The following is a 22860-nucleotide window of genomic DNA, read 5'->3' on the forward strand; positions in this document are numbered from 1 at the left end:
ATATTACAGGGAGCTGCCGCCAGAGGAGCCAGAACATCCCTGTCTGTTAGTTGCTGAGTTGGAGACCAACTTGCACCCCCTTCCCCACCTCCAGAAGAATCCAAAAGAAACTCAAATTGAAACATGGGGTTTGTTTTTAAATGAGGCTGGACAGAGGGGGATGGGTTGGCTGTCTTTAAGAATCCAGGAGGCTCCCTTTCCCTCTTAGTTACACATTCACTCTATGCATCCGAAGAAGTGGGCTGTAGCCCACGAAAGCTTATGCTGAAATAAATTTGTTAGTCTCTAAGGTGCCACAGGTACTCCTGTTCTTTTTGCGGATACAGACTAACACGGCTGCTACTTTGAAACCTGTCATTTAAAGTCAATCAGGTATGGAGTTAAATTACATAAACATACTGTACCATTTTTACAGCTTGCAGAGCGGGCATGAGAAATCAGAGATGGTCATTATTTTGTAGCAGCACCCCACCTACCCAGTCTGGCTTCAGGCTAGCTGCTGCCTCAGTTTCCCCTCAGTTCCAGGGCTGATTATCTGCCTTCATTCTCCACCCTGTGTAAGCAGGCTTGTTTCTCCAGTCCAGGAAGGGCTAACCACACCAAGTTTTTCAAGTCCTTTCTGAAAGTCTACATGACAAAATTAAGTCCATGTAAGTTAATCGGCTTACAACCACCGCAGTAATTAAATTGCTTTTGCATATCCATACTACACTCCTTGTGTCAGTGGTGCATGTCCTCACCAGGAGCACCTGCACTGATTTAACTGTTGATGTAAGCAATACAGCATCTGCAGCTACATCAACCGAAGGGCTACATTGAGACTACGTCGACCTAAGAGGTGGAGTTAAATCAGTGTAGCGAGCGCGTTATATCAGTAGGAGCTACATTTTAGTGTAGATGCTTAAAGTTAGATCGACGTAAGCTGCCTTAATTGACAGAAAAATCCACAAAGTGACACACACAATGCAGGCTGACACGCCATCTCTCCTCTCCGCTCCGCTGCTCTTGACTCTGAGCACGAGAAGATTAGACTAATCCTGTGTAACGACTTCCAGGAACTGCTACAGTACCTCTCTTTGATAGCGCTTTCTCACCATAACTGGAATGATGTTGACAACTACTACCAATGTTTATAATCCTATCCCAAGCAGCAGTCAGGGAAGGAAGAAGAGTAGAAAATTCTATGAAGTCCATCCACTAAGGCCGTTGGTGTGTCAACCTAAGAAACATTGGAGGGGTTCAAATACTGCAGTGAAGGGTGCAAGTTTAAAACCTTAAGCTAGACAGGAAGAAAAACAAGTGAATTTCCTTCGGGGGGAGGGGGGGGGCGAAAAAAGTTTATTGCATACTATGAATACAAAGGATAGACAGTCTTTTACAAAAAAAGCTTAGTGAGTCATGAGTCTCACATCCGAAAAGGCATATAGGAAACTATTTACACAAAGGCAGTGAAAGATGTAAAAAAGTTATTGCAGTCATCTAATGCTGAATAGTTCTTTTTATAAGGAGAAGAGAAACAGTGCAAAAATACTGTCAAAAGTAATCAGTTTTATACACAAGATAAAACTGATAAGCATAAGCTTATGTACTGATATGAATAATATACATTAAAATATAAAATAGCATGCATAGTTTTTTTTTAAAGACTTTCAATAGTATAAAATGAGTATGCCATTCATCTTGAATTAAAAGGGGTGGGGGTGTGGAAATTGACCTCAATTGTCTACAAAATGTATACATACTATGAGGCTGAGAAATTGTTAAATCATTGTCTTGGACTTAACTGTAATGTACAGAGTTACAGAACAAATACAAAAGCAAGCATTGAAATACTGAAGTAAAATAGAACGTCCAGTGATGTAAAACTAATGTAACATGTTATGTAACATATGTCCCACACAATTATACATGTGTAAACTTTTTTTCCTTTGAAAAATATCAACAGTAAGATACTTTACTAGTGGGGAAAATGTCTTCTATAAGGCACAACCTCAACAGGCCAATTATCCCATTAACAAAATGCTTCTAGTTTTGTTGATTTGTTTTAAAAAATAGCAGCAAGAGAATGGATCTTTGCAAGAAAAACTGCAGTTATTAAATTCTAATCAATTCCTCTCCATTTCACTCAGGCACCAGTCCTCCTGAGCTGCTTAGGACTCTTACCTGTATAAGGAGTGCTGAACTGAGGCTCTAGATAGGTGAATATTGACATTAAAATAAATTGCAAATTTTAAAGAGTTTATTTGTTTTTAGAAATGTTAGTTTTATTTCCACTATTTCGAAATGGTGCTGGGATTGTTCAATTAGGGCTGCTGGTATATTGCTAAATTTCCATTTGCTGCCAAGGTGCACAGTCCTGCATTTCTTGTGCCTGTAAAGCGCACAATAGAGTTGCATATGCATCAGATGCAGAAAGGCTATCCTTTGTATACAATGAAATACTGATCAACTGGCAAATGCATGGATAGGGTGGGGAATTTTATAGTGGTTTCAGGTAGAGCATGTTATGGTTTTATTTGCTGGAAGAACTGGATGAATATAAATATATTTTTGACACACACATTGTCTGGTAAATAACAGTTGACGTTAAAACAAAAGTTAAACAAAACTTCCTACAAGAATTTACCCTAAAGCGTCCGGCTTCTAAGTCCAGAATGTTTTTAATTCTATAAATACTGAATGATACTTGGAGCTGGGACAACAGATAAATAAGCCACAGCTAATGGGGCAGAAGTGTCCTTCAATGAATTTGGTTTAAATGTCTGGACTGCATTAGTAATGTGAGCAGGTGAAATTAGTGAAAGAATAACCACAGTCTGCTATCCTCTCAATCCAAAACAAATCAAACAACATCTGACCACTGTTAATGTACCACCTACAATACAAAGTTACATCAGGTTTAGTATGAAAGCCTCAAGACTATATTCCACTAACTCTGAAACCCCATTCAGTGCTTAGGGACCTCGCCAGTGCCCAAGGGGATGTAACTCAATTTCCAGCCCACTAGAGAGCATTGTATCAGACTGTGAAGCTGGGTATTCCTGCATGCAGAGTCTCGCCCTGCCCTGCCCTACTTGTGCCTGGTCACATGCCCATCTACCAGTTATATGCATGGCAAAATGGCCCCAAATTCTGCAGCCGGTACCTTCAAATCATCAGAGGAAACCCTCATGTTTAGGGTTCCTGCAGAGACAGCAGCCAGCTGCTGGCATGGCGTGTTGTGGCAGGTCAGTTGAGGCAGCCAGGGACAGAGCAGATGAGCCTCAGGCACTGGGCAGAGCTCCATCCCTTCTGCGCCGCAAAGTGCGGTGGAATGCAAACTTCAGAACTCCATAAGTTCTGATCAAACTATTTATAAGTGAATTCTAAATTTAGCAAAGCCATTTTCCCCATCCCTGACCTATATATAGTTAAGAGCATGAACTCTACCCATGAGCTGGGGACTTGGGTACTATGGAATTTGGGGTCAATGTTAACTATTAGCAGTTCAATGTGTTTAATATTAAACCACAAAAGTTATGGCTGTTAAACAGTAACATTTTATCTAGAAAAAAATGAATGCAGGCTTATTGATCTACTTAAAATTCCCTTTTATGAAGTAGATGAAGGAGCATAAGACATCCACAGGGATATAACATGGGTGAGTGTGTCAGATAGAAACTGGCAAGAGTTGGAAGAAGTCTATTTGGAGTTAGTGTTCAGAACTGCTTCAAGTAGCTGTGCAGTTCAATTTGTGGGAGTTGGTGCTTTAAAAGTGGTTTCTTGCAAACTACCCATTGCCCATGCTTTGATGTGAATACAGCATGAAAACCACCAATATAACTAGAGTTTTCATTCTCCTTTTCCTTGTAAAAGACCCAGATGCTAAAACCGTAGGAGAGAAATGAAAAGATACTGTTCCTTTAAGTCCCATGCTTTCATTTCTACTGTAACAAATGAAATTGGATAGAAAATGCTTATTCCTGTCCTTCCCTTAAGGTGAAGAAAATATGTTCCAAAGAACCTGGGTGTGATAAAGCTGCAGTCCTTCAGCATCAGAATATTCCGTTTTCCCTCTACAATATGGAGTAGATTCACCCCTCTCAACTGTAAAACCCTGGCATGATGAAGTTACAGTTACAAATGGGACTAGAGAGGAAGCTCTGGAGACATACACCATCTCAGTTCATCTAAGATACTAGCTGATCTAGTCAAGATAAAATCTAGCAGGAAAAATACACTGAAGTCAGACAAAAGGAAAAGTCTAAAATTACCAAGCTTTCAATAAAAGGGAAAGAGTGAGTCACCTTAAACTCCAGCTACCATTTTAGTAGCCAACTGAAAGTGGTTGTTATGTGACCATCTATCTGGCTCATTAATAGGCACCTATTGCTAATGTTGAAAGGCTTTTGGTGCCATTTTGTAATTATTATTTTTTTTTTTAAGAAACCTATAATGTGCCTTTGCACTACAAAAAGCCACGTAACGACAATGGTGTTGAATTTTCTTCCTTTTTAACACAGCTATTTATGCTCTCTCATAACTTTTTTTCCTGTGCTTACAGAAGATCCAAAGTAGCAGTAGTCATATACATTTCCGCCAAGATACCTGACTAAGACGACCTAGGAACAATTATTTTCCCTTCTGATTTTCTACCTTTCAAATCCAAATGGAGCAATGGAACTTGACAGCGCTGAGTTCAAACTTAATTCATCATTAGGAAATTATTCAAAAAGCTATAACGAGATAACTAATTTAATACACTTTGCTTCAAGGTTTATTCCTTGGCCTGATTCCCAGATATAAAGCATCTCTGTGCAATTACCATGCAGATGCCACTGAAAAGACTTTAAATGGTTGCTGCTAATTTAACAAGAGAGATGTTGGCACTGGCAGAAGGCATGAGAGGAAAACTAAAGATGACTGATTCTTAAACATAATATCAAGATAGTTTATCTAGGTCTATATTTTTTTTTTCCTAACCATCCTTTGGTGGCTTGAAACTGAAACCTGTCTTTTCTTTTCTCACCATTATGCTTTCACCCTAGTATGTTACTGTAAATGCCAAGCTACCAGCATAAACAACATCTGTAAGGCACTCAGACCCAGAGCCTCAAAGGTATTTATTTAGGTGCCTAATGGGAGTTAAGTATCTAAAATACCTTTGAGGATCTGGTCTGAGTGTCCTCAACTCCCAACTGAAGTTGAGGGCACTCAGAATCTTGTAGGAGTGAGCCTTTAACCATTTGTTTAAAACAATTATGTGGCCTTTGCAAACAGCTTTAATCAGAACAAACAGAAGAGCTTACATTTGGCTGCCAAAGTCAGCAGCAGCTGGGGGTGACCATACTGAGTGCAATGTTTCACCCTAATCCTGGCTCTCCTATAAAGTTGACACACCGCAGGCTCTGCTTGCTGGACTACAGTGGGTGTTTCCAGAATAGGGGGTTAGGGAGCATGGCTCTAAACCCACCTACAGTCACTATGTACCCATCCAGTTTAGATTGTTTCTAGAGTAAGATAAGTGGAAGCTATATAATGGGTCATGGCTAGCCAGGATAAAGCAAATAAAACACAGATGACAGCAGTAAATGTGTCCTTTGGAAGGGGGGGGAGATTTGGCCCTGATTTGTACATTGTATAAGCTCAGTCAGGTAATAGCAACGGCCTGAGTAGACTTTTTAAAGTTAAGCTTCCTTTTTTCTGCTCAAAACTAACAGAAAATCGCCCCATCAAAAGTACTGCCAAGTGACTATACCAGACTCAAAATGCTCTTCCATCCATTTCTTTCACAAGTGTTGTAACAGAGTGTCGCTAGCATACATTTAAAGCAAACCCTTGACTGAAACCACATTTATGTCTGGATTCTTTAATGTTTTCTGGTCTTTCAAGCAAAGCCTGCTTGGGCCTTGCAGGGTGATGTACACAAGTGGACTCCTGCCCCTGGCTTCTGGGGGTTGCCGTGGGGGTGCATCATGAAGACTGCACTACAAGATCAGGGCGGTCAGTCATATGGGGCTAAAATTGAGAGCTGATGAAAGCAAATGCAGTTTCACTGAGCTCAGTACATTACACTGGATTTTAATTTGACCCATTGTACTAAGTTTTCTAAGATATGGAGGCTTTGGTTTTTTACGAGTCAGCACCGCCCAGCTATACTGTTAATTACATTTTTTTTTAAGTACAGCAGCTATCACTTTTGGACAAAGTGATCCACAGTGAACATGTGGCTTCAGTGAAATAAATGAATGATCTAGAGGAGGGAACTTGCACAAAGGATGTGGAACAGTCAGCCAGTCTCAAGGGAAGGCAGAGGGAAAAGAGAGGAAAGTGATGGTCTGGTGGTTAAGGTTCTGGCCTGGGATTTAGAGCCACGAATGGAACCCACGTCTCCTGCCACAGACTTCACGTGTGACCTTGGGTAAGTCACTTTAAGTAGCTGTACCTCACCTCCCCACTTGTACAATGGGGATAACAACACTTCCTTGCTCTCCCCATCTGTCTGTCTTGTCTATTCGGATTGTAAACTCTTTGGGGCAGGGATTTTCTCTCCTTATGTGACGTAGTAGACTGGGGCCTTCAGTGGCTACTGGAATATAAATAAAAGGAGAGAAAGGATACAAAGAGACCTGGGATAAAAATGGTAACCGGAGTGGGCAAATGGCCTCTGCAATTTAATGCAGGGGGCCGGGTGGGGGGAATGAAAGCTAAGAAATAAAGCTTGCCAGTGCCAGAAGGGCTGGTGTGTGATATGGTCAAACTGCGAGACATGGACTGGGAAAGGATCTGAGGGCAGGAGCAGTCTGTAAGCGAAAAACTTCAGCTCACTATTTTGGCAGCAGCCAGGATAGTAAACAGAACACAGGGATATAGGTCAGAGAGCACAGATCACGGGCACTGCACGAAGGGCTAGAAAGTAAACCATCTAAGTGACTGAGAACCATTTGCGCAGAAAACAAAACTCTGCGATTGGAGATGAGATGTCTCGACCTTAATGACATTCCTTGCCTAAATAAGGTGAGTGGGATTTGGCTTTGTGACAACAATGAAAGGGTTAGTCATTTGTGAGAACATAACGTCTGACTTCTATTTTCTGGGCTGCAGTTGGCTGACATTTTTCTATTGCTCAATCCAAAGCCCACTAAGGTTGATGGAAAGACTCCCACTGACTACAACGTGGTTGGGTTCAGGGCCCTAGCAAGAGTATCACAGCTCTTTATCTAGGAAGGGATCAAAGGCTGGTGGATATTAACAAAGGTGTAATATGGCTTCTTGTCAAGTACTAAGCTGCAATGGTAATTCTTGCCAAATTTTGAACATCTGTGGTCTCTGTACACCTGACTATAGTGGTGTTGGAACAATTTTTATAGTGGGGGTGCGGAGAACCATTGAACAAAACTGTAAACCCTGTATATGATGGAAACCACTTCAAGCCAAGGGGTAATGCCACACACCCAGCTTTCCTGCCTGAAATACCCTACTGCTTACTTTGTAATGCTTCCATCCATTTATTCATTTATGGATGCATGTTTTGGGTTCTCTGCATTGTATCTTCTCTATATTTATCATCATATTTGGCCCATTACAAAGTCTTAACTGGCTTTTAGCAGGTCTTGTTTTCATGGTGAAAGCCACAAAATTGGCTCTAAAATGTTCTTACTGGAAAAAAGCCATTCCCTGAAGACCTGTTCGTTTCATAAACCATATAACAGAATACAGGTCCACAGAACACCCCTGGAGAGGATCACCTTCGCTATGGACACTTGGCAACGCAGATCAGTTATGTCAATTCAAACCTCACCACAAGTTTTACAAGTTCAAAGAAATTCAGAAGTTATTCCATGAAAAATAAATTACCTTGTACAAAATAATTTGTGGTACTCTCTACGGAAGAACAAGGACTCCTTACTTTTGAGGCAACTTGAGCACGTGCAATATTTGCACACCATGATAAAAGACACGTTTGTCAAAGGAATGTGTCTGTCTTGTCAATAAGGTTCAGTCCAATCCACAATACTGCGTCTGGGATCTCTAAGGAGATTAAATGAGTCTAGAGTTTTGTAGGAACTGGATGAGCACACGATAGACAAATTTGTACTGAGCGATGGTCTGAATCATGAACATTCTCTGTTCCCGTAGGTGTCTCAGCATCACCGGAACATCCACTTTCTGGAAAGTGAAGGTGACAAAGATGTGAGGCTGTGTGTTAATCAAACCCAACATCACCAGAACCCTCCTTTGACTAAGTGTAAGGAAAGAACAAAGATAACTCATTTATAGTTTTGGCCTTACCTTCCACATTATAGCAAGGAATATACATGTATATTATACACACTATGAAAGGATACCAAGGTTCCAATCCTGCTTCCACTGAAGTCAGTGGTAATTTTAACATTAACTTCAATAGGTTTAACACTGAACACCTGGTGTCTTCCAGCTATATATTACTGTTACCGCATATGGTACCACTGATTGAGTGTGTGTAGTGAAAGGTTATTCAGGAAACTGAGCAATCTCTTAAAATCCTACCTGGTGGCTTCTTGTTAAATATAGCCACACTCAGCTTGTCCAAAATTAACTAATTGTGTCATGTTACCTGACAAGTCATATGCTGGGAAAATGGAGAATTTCAATAATCAAAATTTAATTTCTTGAGTCAACTCCCCTCTGCCATCCACTGTGCATGCAGGCATAGTAGCCATTTGCACTGTGATTCATGGTCAATTTTACTTATAGAGGAAGGACATTAAGGTTCTACAAATCACAGGAAGCAACCAAGAGTCCAAACAATATTGGGTCCCTGGCCGGAATGGAAGGATTGGCAAATATATCATGACAGTATGATGCAGTTATTGCTCCCTCTTTTCAGGCCACTCAGTTCCTCGCCAAAAAAGAGGAAAGTCACTGGCAATGGCCACAAGACCCAGAAACCCGACACTTGACAGAGAAGCTCTGACCTTCTTTAATTATCAAAGCCAGGACATGAACCAGATTATGTGAAACACAGAGAGGCTTGCAAGATGAAGCATTAGAATTCACTGGAAAATATATGAAGTATTAGCATTTTATTGCCTGCATTGAGAGAGCAAAAGAAGAAAAAACATAGGTAACTTGTTAGAACAGGTATGTGAGGAGTAGTTCAAAAATCATTGAGCTATTGCGCTCAAAACTACCAAGGCCCAAATTGAGGGACCAAAGTACTATTCATGCAGGAAACTTAAAGCACTGAGAAATTCATTCATTTGGTGTAAATAATTCTTTCCATAACCTCAGGTTCATTATTTCTGATGTACACTATTTTCATTAACAAGGGGGGGAGCATCAAATTTGGGTGGAATGTGGATGATTTTGGGAATAAAACTAGCAAGAACCCTCAAGACGATAACAGCCAAGAGGTTTGCATTCAACCTCCACATTACTATGGACCCTGTTCCAGGTTCCTGGAACAACAGCTGTGTGTTGTTTCTTACATGCCGAAAGAGGAAAACCCATGACTCTCTACAGCGATGCTATACTATACTTTTCATTCCAGAAGCACAAGTTGGAACGAACTAAAAATCTTTTGGCTGAAGTCAGCAGCATTATGAGAATGAGGTCAGGGCAAAGGGACAGGGATATAATTGGTTCAGCCTTTAGCCACCAGAGGCTCTCTGTGTTAGGAAACTAGTGTGGTTTCCATGCATTATGGGAATTGTTTCTAGAAAGTGTTTCACTTTCTCATATACATTTCTGTGTATTTACGTAAAACGATGGAGGCCCCTAGTTTTAATTAAATAAGCCCAAACTGACATGATCACCAATGTTCCCTCTAAATGTTGTGTGTGTTTGTTTTGTACTGAGCAGGTTACAAACTCCACTGGACACTATATTTTTGTCCTTAGGCAAGCTTACACTTGAAGTGAGGGATGTGTATGGGAGGTTTGTCCGGGTGTGTGGAGGGGGGCTGTGCGTGTGGTGAGAGGTGTGCAAAGAGGGTGTTGTGTGTGTGCATGGGTGCACATGTGAGTACACTGCAGAGCCCAATCAGGCCCCCTCACCTAAGCTCCTGCACAAGGGTCACCCCAGAGCTGCCACCGCCTCCTCCCAGCCAGTGTGTCCCTGAGATCAGAGGCGCTTCCACTCCCACAGCAGCACACCTGCACAAGTTCTGTCATGGGTGGGGTGGGGTGAGCAGAACAGGTTCTTAAAGGACTACACCACATCCCTGCTGGAGCCACCACAGAGAAGATGAGAGCAGCGGTGCCTGACCTGCACCATATATACAAGACTGCTGCACGGCTGTGCAGTTCACAGGCAACACCGGTGATCACAACTTTTAAAGTAGAGCCATATTTATGCCATTCCACAAATGAGCTGTTACAGGAGACGGGATGTCAGTTTTGGTTAGATGTATTCCTGGAGGTTTCATCACATGACAATCCTGGAGGGTTGGCAACCCTAACCGGAGAGTAGTTATAGATGGCACATAAATACCAAGAAGGGTAGAAATTGTGATGAGGATTTTCATTTTATTTTCAAATCTGTGTAGATGAGAGCATAAGCTCCTGTTTTGGGTTTACACTGCTAAACCACAGAATGCCTCAGAATGGAATGTGATGGTTAGAAAAGCAATTAGGTCATGTTGAGCCAAGCCATGTCAGAACTTGCCTGAACAACGACAAGACCAAAAAAAAAAAAAAGGGGGGGGGGGGGGGCGGGGGACGGCAGCAAACCAGTTTGGGCCTGCACAACCCAAGTTCCAGTCTCAGCATTTGACAGTTTGTTGATTTCTACTGGGCCAATAACATCTGGTGATCAGTCACTTTCTGTGTCATCACCACATGGGTCAGGCTTTGATTCATCTCAGAGCTATTTTGTGTGTGTGTGTAACACTGAGCACACATCTAACATCTATATTTATAGTCAGCCTTACAAGGATGTACAACAGGCCGGCCCCGACCTATCTCAGGAGAGCTTAGTTAACCACTTTATTCCAGGAATGGGGGAATCTTTGGATTCAAAACCCACCACAGTGTATCTGTCAACGAGAGATTAATAATGCTTTGTAAAGGTGATATTTAGTAAGATACAGAATTAAAACAATTACTAGCTTTGCCTTCCACACTACAAACATCTTTCTCACGTAAGGGGCATTGCGGCAAGGATCACTGGTTCATGTTAGAGTGCCAGGTTAGTGCTAGATTCAGGTATACTGGGATCTGACTATGCTGACTGCTATCGTACAGGTGTGGGCAAACTACGGCCCGCAGGCTGGATCTGGCACAAGGGATTAAAGTCTTCCAGCAGTTCACTCGATGAAGGAAGCCCCTTCATTTCAATAGCTGTTTTCCTGAGGTTGGCATTGTACACCAACATCATATTTTTCTTCAGGACGTAGTGTTTTTGCTGCACTGTTCCCCAATGACAAAGAACACGCAGAACAACAAGTAGTTACATACTGTAACTTTTATGTTGTTGATAGTCTAACAGAGTGCCAGCCTGTGTAATAGGTCTCATAATACTGGCTGTGGCCCATCAACCTTTTTTCCTGTTATTTTTGAGTCACAGCTGAGCTTTGTTCCAGTCTAGAAGCCAAAGACAGTGAAAGTGAGAGAGAGAGAGAGAGAGAGAGAGAGAGGACACTGAAGACAGAAGCTAGAGAACTAAATCAATAGTCCAAACCGGTTTGGAACCCAGCACACTTTTCCAGTGGCTCTCAATCTGCTCTTTTACACAGTTCTGTCTCCAGATTGATTAAGACAGGTACAGACCCATCTTAATTTAGATTGTAAACTCTTTGGGGCAAGTGTCCTATCTCAGCAGTGCTTTATTAAAATAATAAAAATAAAAACAATACCTACAAAATTGTCAAGGTACATATGGCAGCTAGTGTCAAATCTCTGCTCACTGTGTCTGGGTACACTAACGCAATGAGATGGATGATATTTTATGACTAGTTTGCCCCAACACAAATGTAGTAAATTATTCAATGGACCAGCTAAGGGAAAAGCAATTATTAAGGGGGAAGTTTACTTACTTCGTTATGTTCCAAGCAGCCAATCATCAGTTCTGTTAGGATAACCACCCCTGTCCTCCCTACACCTGCACTGCAGTGAACCACGATTGGCGGGTTGCAATTGTTGCTAGCATCCAACACGCTGTTGGTATGGCGACGTACCGACTGTATCTCCTCCAAATAGGCTGTAAGATAAAATGCAAATTATGCTGTAAAATCCTATATGGCTTCACATAAAAGTTGAAAAATTGATGAGAAAGTCAGTTTTCTTTTTAAGTGACAATAATTTACAGTTCCTACAAGACACTAATTATTTGGCCACTGTGTACTGAACAGCACTGAATCCAGCGAGTACCAGCTGGGTGTCAATTATTACTTGGGAGTTTGGTCCCTTAAATTAAATAGTTCTTTTTAAAAAATTAAATTCTGTTTTCCCCTCTGCAAATCCCTAGCTCCCCAAAGCAGATGATTCTAGACATTACTTACAGCAATTCCTGCTATTAACAGGCTGGGATCAAAAACAACAGCTAAGTCCCCTTGAAACTACCGCCTGCCAGAGCCAGTAGCGGATGGGAAGTGAGCATCCATCTGCCCTTTTCTTTCCTTCCCTTGTAGAATGAGTGAGAATGTCAACCATGTGTCTACTTTTTTGTTTGTTTTTCAGCAGGTATTAGGACTTTTTTTGGACACAGATCTCTGTGGCTTTCCTGTAATCACTACTGTAAAGTGTAAGGGTCTCTGAGAGTCCTCTCGTCTAGCTCTAATGCTCTCCAAAATAGTGGCTTTTTGCTTATTAAAGTATAAACATTTCAGATATCCTAGTGGCTCAGCTGGTTGGGTAAACACAATGCAAACCAGGACACTCAGGTTCTGACCTGGGTATGGGTCTCTCCCAAGGTTATTCCAGCAGGAATTGTTTGAACCGCAGAAATGAAGTCTCTGGGCCTAATTCACCATTATACTGCACCCTGTGCAGTCCTTCCCACCTGTGCAAGCAAAATCAGAACGGTGGCATTTTACACCTATTTTGCACAAGTAGAAGTGATTCCATTAGGTGTACAGCAGTGGAGAATCATGACCTCCATGTCCAGCTGTATCGATGAACAGCTAGGTTTCAATTTTTACAGCTTCCCAATTGCTGCAGTTGAATGTTGGAAGACTGTCCTTTTAAAAATAAATAAATAAATAAAAAGCTTGGAAATACAATGAGAAACAGGAGTAGCCCAACTTAAAGTGGTGGGTGAAAACTCCATTACTAACCCATAATACCCTGAGTCACTTCCTTGGCAAAGCTGAAAAGTCTATTTGCATATTCCTCCCTCCAGTTGTAAAGTTAAATAAAACGGGTATGCATTCCTTAGGGTCATTACGGTAGCATTACTATTACTGGCATTTTAAGTGTTTATTAGTCATAAAGTAGTAAGGAACAGTACTGAATTAATAGAAGTCAATACAATGGTTGAGAATTTTGCCTCTCACCCAAACCTCCCACACTTTAACAGTCCGATACTTAAAACACCTCCTGGGCAGGTAGGGAGTTAAGATTACTGAAGACAGCCCCTAGCATGGGAGGAAAGGGGAAATATGGGGGAAGGGGTGCAGACAGAGTGTCTGCCTTGAGGGAAAGAATGGGGGGCCCTGCAATGAGAAGGGCACACAAACCCTGGGATGGGGGTGAAGTGGAAATGGAGGGGCAAGGAGCACACAAAGCCACTGGCAGTGGGGAGAAGGGGGGAAGTTACAGAGAGCCCCTGAAATACAGGGGGATAGGAGGATGGCACACAGGGAGCTTTTGGGCTGGAAAGGAGGGACGCCAGGAGCCCCTGGCATGTGCAGTGAGTTTGGCTGACAGAAGCTACAAAGTGTGCAATGCTCCCTTGGGTCTTAAACATGTTCATTGACCATAAACGTGTGCATTAATTAAGGGATCTTACATAAAAAGCCTTGGACTTCTTCTGGACAACCATGATCAGGCCAGTCAGTATACTGCAAGTGCCACACTGTCCTCTCCTGCCCAGACAAAAGATGCTTGACCTTCAGCCCCGTAGTAGCATAGCATCCAGAATCCGTGCGGAACTTAGTTGTCACCTTAAACTTCCCATAAGTGGCTGAGCTGTGCTTAGAGCCCAGTTTAGGCCAGTAGCGATGACTCTTGCTTCTTCCTCCTTCCTGAACCGCAAAAAGCAAAATTAAAATGATTCTTCTTGTAGTGTCATGATTATAATTTGCACAAACAGAACCACTTGTGCAGCTAAACTGGGTACTCCTTTTTATCTTCTCTCGTAAGAGAAGAACAAGGGGCTTCCCAAGAAACTGAATGGCATTAAATGAATGGAACCTCAATGCCAGAAAAAATATCATTTAGTCCAAGGGTTGAGAAGGCTCAAGGCTTGAACATTTAGATGGGTAATGAGAACATCCACAGTTACATTAAAGGAGGCCCGCCGACAGGGTGGACAAAGGGGGCAATTGCCCAGGAGCTCGGGCGATCTAAAAGTCGTCCAGGCAGGCTGCAGGGCTCCTAGGCACGCGCGACCGCTGTGGGCCCTGTGCTGCGGGCCAGTGCGATTGGCCACGGCGGTCGGTCCTGGAAGTGACGGATTCGGAATTGCTGTCAGCGGGCCTGAATTAAAGAGACTTAAAAAAAAAAAAAAAAAATCTAAGGGAAAAACTCTCATCCTTCAGGGTATACGTCAACTTCTGATTGCAACAGGTGAGGAAGAAACTTCCCCATAGGCAGGTTATTTCATAACTGTCCATTAAGAGTATTTGTCTCTCTAACCTCTGACAATCTGGTACTGGTTTATATCAGAGATGTGAAAGTGAACTAGACAGAACACTGGGCTAATGTGGTATTTTAATTCCTATGTTCTGATAAGGCAGCAGGGTTCAAAGCTGGATGTAGTGTTAGTTAGCAACATGTGCAATAAAAATAACTGTTTTGCTTGGCATAGGAATAAAAAGGATTTTTTTTAAATGGACACTTCTCCAGGAACAACAGCTTCTGGTCTCTTTTCAGCGATAAGAATGACGGTATGCAGGACTGGCCTTGGATGCGCTGGGAATAAATGTCGTTTTAACCAAGAGCAGTTCAGGGTTCTCATTCCAATGGAAACATTTTTGCTTTGTTTGGCAAACCAAAGTCTTACAACTGAACTGAAGCTTGGTGGTGGTTGTTTTTTATTTTAGTAAATGACAAGCTAAATACTAGAGTGCTATAAAACACAAGGTCACAGCAGTAGATTATCTCCAGACAACTGTTCAAGGGGAATAAAAGGAGAAAATAAAAGGGCTGCTAAAGAAAAACATTATTGGAATGGGAAGCAGTGACAATGGTAGAGTTGCTCACATTCGGAAAGAATTGCTCTACGTAATTTTACGTACCTCTTCAGCTGTGACCATGGCTATAACATTCACCCCCTGTTCCCACACCATCTGCCAGAAGTCATGGCAAGTGTGTGGCAAAGGTCCTTGTGTGGCTATATAGTGCCATTCCTCCCCACCTACAGTAACCTAGGAGTCAGAAAAAAATAGAGTTAATGCCAGACTTTTCTGCAGTGCGATTCAAGACAAGGCGCTCCGACCAACCGTCACAGCGGTAAGGAGGAACTGAGAGGACGTAGGGTTGGCGGTGCCTCATATACCAATACATGAGCGCAGCACTCAAGGGGGCGCTATAGCTGACCCTACAGATACTGCTAAGGCAAAAACCTCTGATGACTGTGCACGTGGGTGTGCGCACACCTAGAATGGAATAGACATGAGCAAGCCCTCGAGAGGAATACTTCTTCCTGTTTTGCAGAAAATTAAGACCATGCAGTGCATAAAATGGAAAAAGGAAAATCTTTGCTTAAGGACCTGATTCAAAGCCCATTGAAATCACTAAGGATATTTCTAGACTGCTGCTGGGAGTGAGCCTCAGATGTGTTTGAGTGCCCGAACTGCAGCCTGAAAGCAATGTCCACACTTTTATTTTTAGCACACTAGCTGGAGCCGCTCTAGTTCAAAACTGTCTACCTGGGACGGGAGGCTCACTCCCAACTGCAGTGTAGACTTAACCCTAGAAAGACTCCTGTTGACTCCTATAGGCTTTGCATCAGGCCCTCAGTGATTGCGCTGAAAGAAAGTCTGGGCACTAGGCAGATTCTATATGCATTTCAAAAGACCGCACGGCTGCAGATAACATACAGTTTTGTAAGCACCATTTGAACATTTTGCATCAGGAAAGCCAGAGGTTGATTAGTCCTCTGATGTCACTAGATTTGATTATGCTTAATTATTTTATAATGGACAAAAATTATTTCTAGAAAGTAGTCCTGTTCTGTCACTTTCAAAGTTGCAGTTGAGCCTGTTCCCAAATCATCCAGTTATGCCCACACATTGCATATAACACATTAGGCTGATATGCCAGCAGCCAGCTAGCAATGAAATACAGATAGAATGTCAGAATTTGCTTTGAATTTCTCTTCCTCTACTAATTTAGGTTTTCAGTTCAGTGGTTGCAGTCTATCAATAGATATGGCACATTTAACAGTTTTTCAAGAGTAAATTATGGAAATCCTTTTCCAATACATATAATTGACCTAACAGATCTTGCAAAAATACTTTTGGTGTGTTTGTACTGCAGCATATAAATAGGTAATTAAAAAGAATATTTGAAACAAAATTTACATGCTCTATACTGTGCAATAACTAAAATGTACTGTTAGATCACCTTGAAAATTCCCATTTACAACATATTATTTGTAATTCTCCTATGAAGTAAATCTTCTAAAATATTTAGATAATTTAAAATTTGCTGATATGTGTAAAAATCTGCCATTTTAACACTATCACCTACTAAATTTCACTTTTTTTTCATATCCAAACTATTTTTCAATTCTACAGCTAAAAAACCCAAGAACATTTAAAGTCACTAAACCTAATTTAAAAAAAAATTACTTTTAGCAGCTTAAAAACAAAACCAGGTGAACCCATTATGACAAAGTTATATATTTTCTGTGTCTCAGAGACTGGGACCTCTAATTCCAAGTTTCAGTCCAGAGCAACTTTTTATTGACAAAGTTATAAATCCCAGAGAAAAAGATTTATATTAAGTGCTGATACAAACATAGATATCAAGGTTCTGGCAGCCAGTGCTATAAAGAACAATCAATAACGTTGACAAAACTAAGTGCGTACCATGCTTGAGATGCAAGTCTTTGTATAAATTTTAGGAAAGGAATGTCAGTTTAGCTCGTACTGCTGCAACAGCACTAAACTCAGATGTTTGGCTTTTGCACTTAGATGCCACAATGATTAGAGCTGTATTTAAATAATTGTTTTTAATATACCAGGAAAGGTTTTTTCCCCCCTTAAATCTAGCTCCTTGTTTTGTTTCCTATTCAATCATATACACCACTCTTCTGTATGTACAGTAACTACAATCTGTGGGCCAAATCCAGATAATTGATGAACAGTGCTTAAAATCAATTGAAATTTCAAATACTCGACATCTGGCCCTGTATTTGTATATGTAGCTGTATTCAATATATGATTTTTTTTATCTGATTGCATTTTTGTGTAATATGGACCTGATCCAAAGTCCACTGAATCAATAGGAATCTTTTTCACAATCTTTGGATTATGCTCTATGTCAGAGGTGGGCAAACTATGGCCCGTGGGCCACATCCGGCCCGCGGGACCCTCCTGCCCAGCCCCGGAGCTCCTAGCCCAGGAGTCTAGCCCCTGGCCCCTCCCCCGCTGTTTCCCCGCCCCCGCAGCCTCAGCTCACTGCGCCGCTGGCACGATGCTCTGGGCGGTGGGCTGCGGGCTCCTGGGGCAGCGCAGCTGCAGAGCCGCAGCCTGACCCGGTGCTCTGTGCTGCGCGGTGGCGTGGCTGGCTCCAGCTGGGCGGCATGACTGCCTGTCCTGGTGCTCTGGGCAGCGCGGCTGTAGCGCTGCCAGCCACCGGTGCTCCAGGCAGCGCAGTAAGGGGGCAGGGAGCAGGGGGGGTTGGATAGAGGACAGGGGAGTTCAGGGGGGTGCTCAGGGGGCGGGGATGTGGATAGGGGTCGGGGCAGTCAGAGGGCGGGGAATATGGGGGCAGAGGTCCCGGAGGGGCAGTCAGGAAGGAGGGGGGGGTTGGATGGGGCAGCAGGGGCAGGGATTCCAGAGGCGGTCAGGGAGAAAGGGTGGTTGAATGGGGCAGAGGTCCCGGGGGGCAGCCAGGAATGAGAGGAGAGGTTGGATGGGTTAGCAGGGGGCAGTCAGGGGCCAGGGGCGGTCAGGGGACAGGGAGCAGGGGGGGGTGGATGGGGCAGGAGTCCCAGGGGGACTGTCAGGGGACAGGGAGGGTTGGATGGGGCAGGGGTCCCAGGGGGGCCCGTCAGGGGGCGAGAAGCAGGGGGGTGGGTCAGCTAGGGGGTGTTGGCAAGGCCACACCTGGCTGTTTGGGGAGGCACAGCCTCTCCTAACCGGCCCTCCATACAATTTCCGAAACCCGATATGGCCCTCAGACTAAGAAGTTTGCCAGCCCCTGCTCTATGTGCAGCAAAAAGCAAGAGGTTTTTTTTAAATCCATAACTTAAATTATGATTTGTGTCTCCGTATTTGGACTGTGCTTAACATCTTGACAGGATAGTCCAGTGTTAAGTAAGCAGAGAAGTGCTGACAACCCACAGGGACAGCAGGCTTAGTGGTGGTGGGGTCATGATCCTCCAGGCATGGATCTTATCAAAATGATATAGGAGCTGTCTTTGTCTTCTGGTCCAAATATCCAGCCTCCTGGCATCTGATAGGATAGAACCATAAATAGTCTGGAGGGAGAGTGATGCCTGGAATGTTTACTGCATTCTAATGCCCTGACTGCAGGTTATTAAAAATTGAGTATTGGGCTGCAAGCACACACTTTATGCTACAGAGGTAAATTTCACAGATGCGATTTCACCTTCTAAGCAAAAAGATCACTTGCTTGGCTTCTGTAACAGCCACTTGGAGGTCAAGGAGAAAATACTGGCAAGAGCCAGAGTGTCAGATACTAAAACATGAGTGCATGTTCCTGCATGCTCTCTAGATCTCAAATGGGTGTGCGAACAAAAGTGACACAAAAAATGAAATGTGGACTCTTAAAACTGGCTGAGGAAAATTCTTTTTCTGGCTGATACCAACTTATGGGCACAATTTATATTGTTAGGAATTTTTTTCTCCCACAAATTAGATGAAAAAAAAAATTGATTCAATAATCCATCATTCTAGCAATGGCAGATGATGCCAAAAACCAGTATCTGCTACCCACCAGGACTCTGGTGGGAAAGTGATAACCCGACAGGATCCTGGTTTAGAAAGGTGTTCTGAATCAACAGTATTTAATATTGAAAATCATGACTAAGATTAGCTATTCTCTTTGGACTTAAAGGCCTTTCTTCCACGAAGATGTAAATGAACAGAATGTTTTATTTATTATTCTAATTTGATTTTTTCCCCCATTTTGTTATTGACAATGGGAAAAGGCAGCCCTGTTATGCCACATGGCAGCCTGGCATGAACTGAGTACCACTACTTCTCTCAGGACAGAGTGATAATCACCAAGGGGCCTTGAAAAGCTGTAACTGGAAACAGAGAAGATAAAAATGAATTTGCAGCCACGCTCAAACAGCTTACTGCTGAAAATGACTATATAGCAGGCTTACAAGCAGCATAGAGGGTCAGACTGTATTTAAACCATTAATACACTGAATTTCTGAACAGTAACATAACTTCATTTTACAAAACTCCCATTTGAAACAAGGCAATATGAATGCTCACATGACCAGTCTAAATGGAAGAGCCATTATTTTAGGGGTCTGATTTACTAGACCACTTGAGTGCTGGACATGCTCAAAAGGCAAACATGCATTTAACACCCCTATATTTTAAAAATCAAGCCCCGTAAGTTTTAAAAATAAGATAGAAGCTTTGGGGCCAGGCCTCCTACTGATTCAGTGCACTCCCCTTCTCCCTGCAGGTTTCCATTTAAAGTTTCTCCTGGTGGAACCACTGCCTATCCTCCTCCCCTGGGAGGAAATTCCCGCTGGTCCAGCTGCTCCTGCAGGATCAGGGTGATGGAAATTGTATTGGTCTGAACTAATATGGGTAGAGCTAGCCCATTAGTTAAATTTAAGATATGTTGGGTGCCCTTTTTAGCTTAATGCAAGCATTCAGCTGCTAGTCTATGCAACATTGCAACAGATAAGGAAATTTCTGTACAATGATTTCTAGGTCCCAGAAATGTAATAAATACATCAATTCATGATTGTTCACTGAGCCTTGAAATTAGGAATGTGATGTAGTGACATTGTCGTCCAAGGTAAAACAACCTGCCCATTTTTTAAAGAAACCTAGGTAGATGTGAGTAAATGACTTTTTGCAAGTCCTCTAATGTTAGAAAACAATGGCCATACTTGTAACAACATACCCACTCCCCTAATGCTTCTTCATATGCCATGTGATGCTTCAAAAGCCTTTACCTTTATGTGCGAGGCATTGATGTAGCCTGTATTATTTTCTTTGGTTGGTACCAACTCTACTCTGTTCTCCTCATAAGGAACGACTTCCCTGATGCGGTTGCGCTCAGCATTTTCAGGCAATGCTGCAGTGGTGAAGATCCCATCTGCCTTTTTCTTTGGAATCTGCTCATATTCGGTGAATACCATCCCCTCTTCCAACTTCCTCTTCAAGATTTTGCACTGTGATTTAACAGAAGGAAAGGAATACTCTCATCAAGTAATTTTTCGAGACAGAATGATTGCGGAAGTATCACACTGCAGTATTTTATCTCAATACAGAACGAATCATCAAACAAACTAGGATGTTCTCGTCTTTTTGCTTGGAGCTATACTGCTTACTATACAAAGTTTTATGTTGTCTGAGAATGCATAACTCTGTCTGCTTCAGTGTAGTTAAATCAGCAGAGAATTTTATGTTTCTAGCACATTCTCTTTTTATAGTTACAGATTCTGGTGCTAGATAAAGCAAAAATCTTCTGGTTACAATCCTGATTCCATAAATGGACTTATCTAAGTACATTTTTGAAAAAAATTCTCTTTAAAAGTAGTCACTCTTTTATTACAATGAATTTAGGTTCACATTTTCAAAACATGGCCTTAATTTGTACATTGCCATTTCTGTGCACATACAAATAAAGACAGTTACCTTTTTCCATAACTGGTGTTCCTCGAGATGTGTTGCTCATGTCCATTCAATTTAGGTGTGTTTGCTCGCCACATGCATCGGTGCCAGAAGTTTTTCCTCAGCAGTATCCGTAGGGGACCGGCTCTGGCGCCCCCTAGAGTAGCGCGTGTATGCTGCGGCATATACGGTGCTGCCAGCCCCCTACACCCTCAGTTCCTTCTTGCCAGAAACTCTGACAGAGGGGAAGGAGGGCAGGATGTGGAATGGACATGACCAACACATCTCGCAGAACACCAGTTATGGAAAAGGTAACTGTCTTTTCTTCTTCAAGTACTTGCTCATGTCCATTCAACTTATGTGACTCCCAGCAGTACCTCTGAAGGCAGGTAAGGAGTTCACGGACATGTAGATTACAATACAGCTCTGCTGAACCCAGTGTGGTCTCTGGCCTGCTGCATGATGTCATAGTTGGCCATAAACGCGTATACTGAGGACCACGTCGCAGCTTTACAGATGTCCTGGATTGGAACGTGTGCCAGGAAGGCCGCCGAGGATGCCTGCGCTCTAGTCGAGTGGGCTCTGATGATTGGCGGCGGAGGGTCTCCCACTAACTCGTAGCGGGTTCGAATGCAATAGGTGATCCAGTTAAAAATCCTTTGTATGGACACTGGGAGGCCCCTCATCCTATCAGCTATAGAGATGAAAAGCTGAGTCGACTTATGGAAAGGTTTTGTCCAATCTAGGTAGAAAGCCAGAGCTCTTCTTACATCCAAAGCGTGAAGGCGCCTCTCTTCACTAGTCTTATGGGGCTTAGGGCAGAAGACCGGAAGAAAGATGTCCTGGCTCATGTGGAAAGCGGACACCACCTTGGGAAGGAAAGCCGGGTGGGGCCGGAACTGAGGGTCGCATCTAGAGCCTGGTGTGGTGCACCATATATATGAATATGCTGCCATGTGACTTAGCATGCACTGGCGAACCCTGGCCATGGTCAAGGGAAATGTGGAGACTTCCACGATGAGGTCTATCAGTGCCCTGAATCTCCAGTGTGCAGGTCGATTCGAGCACCACTCTGATGAACTCTATCCTCTGTACTGAAACTAAAGTGGATTTTTTGTCGTTCACAAACAGACCAAGGCCACGGCACGTGGCTAGCAGCACTGTGACATCCCCTTGGACCTTGAGCTGCCCTTGATGAGCCAGTCGTCGAGGTATGGGTAGATCTGGATACCCTGACGTCTGAGGTAAGCCGCCACCACTGACGTGCACTTGGTAAATACCGCCGGTGCCATCACTAGGCCAAAAGGAAAGTCCGGGAACTAAGAGTGGTTGGGACTTACCGTAAACCGGAGGAAGCGTCTGTGTCCCTTGAAGATGACGATGTGGAAGTACGCATCTTTCAGATTGAGGGCAGCGTACCAGTCTCCTGGATCCAGGGAGACTGTGCAGAACTTCACTTTCGCTAAATAGTGGTTCAAGTATGCAGGTCTAGTATGGGTCGCAGACCGTCCTTGGCCTTGGGGATTAAAAAGTATTGGGAATAGAACCCCTTGTTCCTGTACTCCACAGGAACTACCTCCAGCACACCCAGCTGTAGTAGACCCTCTACCTCCTGAACGAGAAGATTCTCGTGAGGGGGTCCCTGAGGAGGAACAGGGAGGAGAGGCGGGAAGGGGCAGTAGAAAGTAACTGAAGGGTGTAACCCTGTGCCACCGTATTGAGGATCCATTGGTCCTATG

General features: G+C 43.0%; 1 protein-coding gene across 1 annotated transcript in view; it reads right to left on the reverse strand.

Moving 5' to 3' along the window:
• Positions 1 to 1328: 1328 nt before the first annotated feature.
• PTPN14 (protein tyrosine phosphatase non-receptor type 14) overlaps positions 1329 to 22860 on the reverse strand; it is a 186439-nt gene continuing 164907 nt past the window's right edge. Inside the window, exons 13-17 of the mRNA XM_029912843.1 lie at positions 20461 to 20679; positions 15359 to 15487; positions 13909 to 14143; positions 11996 to 12159; positions 1329 to 8148 (exon numbers count right to left, since the gene is read on the reverse strand). Of these exons, the coding sequence (XP_029768703.1) occupies positions 8020 to 8148; positions 11996 to 12159; positions 13909 to 14143; positions 15359 to 15487; positions 20461 to 20679 (876 nt within the window). The 3' untranslated portion in view covers positions 1329 to 8019. The remainder of the gene's footprint in view (positions 8149 to 11995; positions 12160 to 13908; positions 14144 to 15358; positions 15488 to 20460; positions 20680 to 22860) is intronic.

Source organism: Terrapene carolina, unplaced genomic scaffold (assembly GCF_002925995.2).
Source record: "Terrapene carolina triunguis isolate 2854851 unplaced genomic scaffold, T_m_triunguis-2.0 Scaffold262, whole genome shotgun sequence".
NCBI classification, from domain to species: Eukaryota; Metazoa; Chordata; order Testudines; family Emydidae; genus Terrapene; species Terrapene triunguis.